This window comes from Octopus bimaculoides, chromosome 14 (assembly GCF_046866305.1).
Source record: "Octopus bimaculoides isolate indiv1 chromosome 14, ASM4686630v1, whole genome shotgun sequence".
NCBI classification, from domain to species: domain Eukaryota; kingdom Metazoa; phylum Mollusca; class Cephalopoda; order Octopoda; family Octopodidae; genus Octopus; species Octopus bimaculoides.
Window position 1 is genome coordinate 15,169,865 of NC_142941.1, and position 5,424 is coordinate 15,175,288.

Sequence of the window (5,424 nt, forward strand, 5' to 3'; positions counted from 1 at the left end):
TGATGATGATGATGATGAGGTCGACTTTGCCTTTCATGCTTTCGGAGTCGATTAAGTACCAGTTGCGTAGTGAGTCGATCTAATCGACTGCCCCACCCGACTCCGCCAAAATGTCGGGCCTTGTGCCTAAAGTAGAAAAGAGTATTATAGATTTAGTTCAATAAAAAAGGAAAAATAATTTTCACTCTCAACATCACCACCACCACCACCACCAACATCACTACAGTTTTCATTTCATTTCAAGTACAGTATATCTACTCTGACAATAGAAACGGTTTCTCTCCCTCTCTCTCTCTTAATGTAACTGCCTCCCCTGTCCATTCTCTTTCAATCTGCCTTTATTTAATCTCACCACCAGAACATCATCCTCTACTAAATATTGTATCCGAAGATTATCTTTTTCTCTCTACTTTTCCTCCCCCCGCTTTACATCATGTCGTTAACACTTCTCTCTCCTTCTTTTCTCTTTGCCTCTCCCTTCAACTAACCACTTGACCTTATACATCTTTCTCTACTTCTTCCTCACTTCTTATTTTTTTCTCAAACTCACTCCTCCCCTCTCTACTCACTGTCCTCCCCCCTCTCTCTCTCTGTCACTTTTACTAAACTTCTCCAAATAACTAAAGTGTAACGGGCGAACGAAGAAGCAAATAAGAATATTTATCATTCGTGACGTGAGACGAGGGGAGGTCTTAGACTTCGGGCGGAACTTTTATGTCGGCAAATGCAGTTTATTTAAAATTTTGATGACAGAAACTACTACCAGACATGTAAGATCCTATTTCAGTTATTTATCTATTTTAATGTTTTATTTATTTATTTATTTATTTATTTATTTTTTGTTAAAGTCTTAAAGAAGATTAATGCGTAAAAAGTTGCAACTGCGTGTTGGGTTAGAGGGTAGATGAGACACGCCCCTACTAATACAAGCGTACATATATATATATATAAGAGCAAGTGTTGAAATTATCAAACACGGATATAGAAATACTTATAAAGGCAAAAAGAAAAAAAAATCACGAGGTATAACTTGTCATAACTTTATGAAAACAACAAAACAGAATCATTGTGAAAAAAAAATGTTGACTATAGCTATTTAGAATTTGTTTATTAGAGTCGGTTCGAGAGTACAAACATTTAAAAGGAAAAAATCTGACAGTGAGACAATCCGAGGAAGACATGTGAGCAAGTGATTGATTTGATTGGAAATGAGAACAATCACGTGTTATTGGAAGAAGGCAATCGTTGGATGGCGACGAAATTCGTAAGGAAAAACCGCGCTTTTTATCTGGGCAAAGAGTCTATGTGTTTATACATGTGTTTATCTAACTATCTAGCTATATATTTATCTCTTTCTCCCTCTCTCTCGTTCTTTCTCTTTTACGTTCTCCCTTTTATCGGTGGGTGGAGTTGTTCCACCCTCATTCCATGGTTAATGAATTTAGGTGTGGCATAGAATGTGTGACGGAGATTTTTTTTTTCCCGATTTTTAAAAATATTATTTTGCGGATTTAACCTTCATAATTACCTATTTCTCGCATCACTTAATTACTATCTGAATACCTAGGAAGTTCGATTTCCAGTGACGTGTTGTGTCCTTGAGCAAGACACTTTATTTCACGTTGCTCCAATCCACTCAGTTGGCAAAATTGGGTAGTACCTGTATTTCAAAGAGCCAACTTTGTTACATTCGGTGTCACGCTGAATCTCCCAGGGAATTACGTTAAGGATACGCGTGTACGTTAATTACACAAGCAGGCTGTTCTGTTGATCGAATTAACTGGAACACTCGTCGTCGTAACGGATGGAGTGACAGCTAGCCTAGGAAGTCATTCATAAAAGAAAAAAACATGCATGCAAAAAAGAAAAGAAAAATCAGGTGCTTGCATGCTCACATACACACATAAATATACCTACATATATACATGTACATACAAGCATATATGGGTACAGGACATCACAAAAAACGTTAACCACAATGAGAAACGAAAACAAAGACGAAATCAGAAAACGAACTTTTTTTTTTCGAACAACGAAAAAAAAAAAAACAGAGAAACGAGACATACAACATAAAGAATATTACCCTTCTTCAGTTGTCCCTGCTCCTTGCCTTCGAAACGCGGAATAGATGGAGCAGGGACAACTGAAGAAGGGTAATATTCTTTATGTTGTATGTCTCGTTTCTCTGTTTTTTTTGTTTTTTTTTCGTTGTTCGAAAAAAAAAGTTCGTTTTCTGTTTTCGTTTCTCATTGTGTTTAACGTTTTTTGTGATGTCCTGTACCCATATAGATGTTGGTATGTACATATATGTATGGATATATGCATATAATTATATATTATTTATGTTATTATATGATCGAACGCCACACATTGCCTCCAAATAATATAAATAATATATATATATATATGCATATATATAAAATTAGTGTACATTTATATACACAAAAGAGGTGAACTTAACAGGACACCTTACATGCTAGTAAATATAATTTCTTGGGATGTACGATTAATTTGAAACAGTGCATATATAATCACTTGTCACCTTTTAGACTAAAACATAAGGCAAATAGTAAGTTGTTATCAAATAAAATTTGAGAATTAAAGCAAAGTGGTATTAGTTTTAGCCTTAAATGGGGAAATTATAAGAAAAGCCCAACCTTATAGAAATGGCAAATATGGATGTGAATTATGTTCCATGGAAACATATGGAATTTCTAAACTCAGAAACAATTCTAACCTAATTAATAACAGATTAGACCTTAGAATATTGTGTGTACACTGTTCTACTCGCACTTTTAGATACTTTAAAAAGTAGCAAACTTAAATAATGTGGTATTTTATCATCTACCATGTTTATCTTAGGCTATTAATTAGCACATATTTAAATTGAAATTGAACTTTTATAACATATTTTTGATCTCTCACCTTAATGTATAATCTTCCTGTGAAAACTAAAATTTCAACTTTATCCATGGATGGTATATGGTTTTACTTAAAATTTTTTCACATCACTTTTGCTATTGCTGTTAGTTTTAGTGTGTATCTTACTTATTTTATTTAACTTAAAAGAATAGGATGTTTTGAAAGTTCTTCATTGTTTTTAATTAGTTTTCAAACCTTTTAAAGTTTATTTAATGCCTAACCCTAAAGGATCCATATTATTCCATTATTCCATTGTTCTGTGGTAGTGTTATTACTGTTATTCTATGGGTGACTTAAATAAACCTAATCCTTGTTCCATTATTATTTTGTACTTGGCCCATGTTAGTTAACACAAGTTCCTGATTATTTAAGATAATGTGGTCTAATTAAACTAGTACATAATTATCACGTTCTCTATTAGTTGTTTGGACCACTATTGTATTCTTTGTTAATTCCAATCATTCACTTTACCAGCTTCTTTTACCTTGATGAATCCATCATAAACCATGTAAATCCTATGTATCAATTCTTTACATTAATTATAAAATAAATTGTATCTCTTATGTGTCCTTTAAATGATATTAGATATATAAGTTTTAATTTTCACCATTATAATTCTATGTTAATTCCAATCATTCGTTTTACCAGTTTCTTAAACCTTAATGAGTCCATCATTATAAACCATGTAAATTCCTATGTATCAATTCTTTATAGTAATTATAAAATAAATTTTAATCTCTTATGTGTCCTTTAAATAATATTAGATATATTAATTTTAATTTTAAAATAATTTAATATAATTTTTAGTCCAATATATATAAAAAAAAATTTAATTTCACATCTTATCTATGGTTCTTTATATTAGTGTAAATAAGTCTAAATGTGCTTTACCAAAGCTTTTTAAATTAATACTACTTCATGGTTTTTGCATACTGAATGTATTGATTAGTTACATTACTATACACTATTTCTTTTTATTTCTTATTTCATTATTAATTTACAGTTAGCTTTATTTTATTTATTCACATATCAATTAAGCAAATATTGGTATCTCAAGTATATGTAAAGCAATACTGATACATTATTCTGATTAATGAAAACTATAAATAAAGACATACTGTATCTGTACATATATAGCAAGTTTATTTTATATACTTATAACCTAGGTGCCTTATGTTAAACATCCTCTGCTACATTATAAATGGGTCTGCTAGTAGTGACCACCCCCCGCCACCTATAATAGTGTGTCACTAAAACCAAAAGAATCTTTATAACCATATCCATGTATATTGTTTACCCCTTCCCTTTCCTTATATGGAAAGGGCTAGTGCCCTCTTAAGCTTTAAATCACTAGGTCTGATAAGATGAAACAAAATAACAAATAAAATCAGTTAAAATCGGCTTGGAATTAATTACTAGCCTGTATGGTCTGGCTAAGTCAAAATGGTTTTTTGTATTCTTCCTTTCCACTTGGAGTGTTTAAATGTACAATTAAACCTTGGGAGAGGCATTATGCCGGTAATAAACACACGCACTGCAAGAGTGCAATGAAATAATTTAACAAAAAACTATATAAATTAATATATATATGCCACCCTTGGAATTGTAGTCATGGCAATTGCTGGTGTCATGTAAATGGCACCTGTGTCTACGTCACATTAAAAACTACTCATTACACGCTTTGTGTGGTTAGTGTTAGGAAGGGCATCCAGCCATAGAAACCATACCAAATCAGACTGGAGCCTGGTACAGCCCTCCAGTTTACCAGTTCCAGTCAAATTGTCTAACCCATGCCAGCAAGGAAAGCAGACGTTAAATGATGATAGATGATGATTTTAATCTGTAGGAACTAAAACAATACTTTTACTTCCATTTGGGAAATAGCTTGCTCAATATGCAGATAAAAAATAGGAAGAAATTTTGTTTGGTGTACTCAGATTTAATCAGTAGGTGCACAAAAGGTGTATTAGAAACAAAGACAGGGAACTTGTAGTATCTATTTTGGCTGCTTATGTTTTGACAACAACACCTGTGATAGCAAGGTATTAAGCTGTATTAGCATAGAGATAGCGTACTTGCATCCATATAGGCACAGGAGTGGCTGTGTGGTAAGTAGCTTGCTTACCAACCACATGGTTCCGGGTTCAGTCCCACTGTGTGGCATCTTGGGCAAGTGTCTTCTAGTATAGCCTCGGGCTGACCAAAGCCTTGTGAGTGGATTTGGTAGACGGAAACTGAAAGAAGCCCATGTATATATATATGTATGTGTGTGTATATGTTTGTGTGTCTGTTTGTCCCTCCCCAACATTGCTTGACAACCGATGGTGGTGTGTTTATGTCCCTGTAACTTAGCGGTTCGACAAAAGAGACCGATATAGAATAAGTACTAGGCTTCCAAAGAATAAGTTCTGGGGTCGATTTGCTCGACTAAAGGCGGTGCTCCAGCATGGCTGCAGTCAAATGACTGAAACAAGTAAAAGAGTAAGAGTATATGTACGTTCC

General features: G+C 33.4%; 1 protein-coding gene across 4 annotated transcripts in view; it reads left to right on the forward strand.

The window, feature by feature from the left end:
* The first annotated feature begins 236 nt into the window (after window positions 1-236).
* LOC106875030 (3 beta-hydroxysteroid dehydrogenase/Delta 5-->4-isomerase) overlaps window positions 237-5,424 on the forward strand; it is a 15,878-nt gene continuing 10,690 nt past the window's right edge. Inside the window, exon 1 of one of the 4 annotated variants that reach the window (XM_089362401.1) lies at window positions 237-770. Coding sequence is in view for 1 of the 4 variants with exons in the window: in XM_089362400.1 (XP_089218526.1) it covers window positions 1,209-1,264 (56 nt within the window). In the remaining 3 variants the exon portion in view is untranslated. Of the gene's footprint in view, window positions 771-931; window positions 1,265-5,424 lie in introns of those variants that run through there. The other 3 variants (XM_089362403.1, XM_089362400.1, XM_089362402.1) reach the window with 3 other exon arrangements.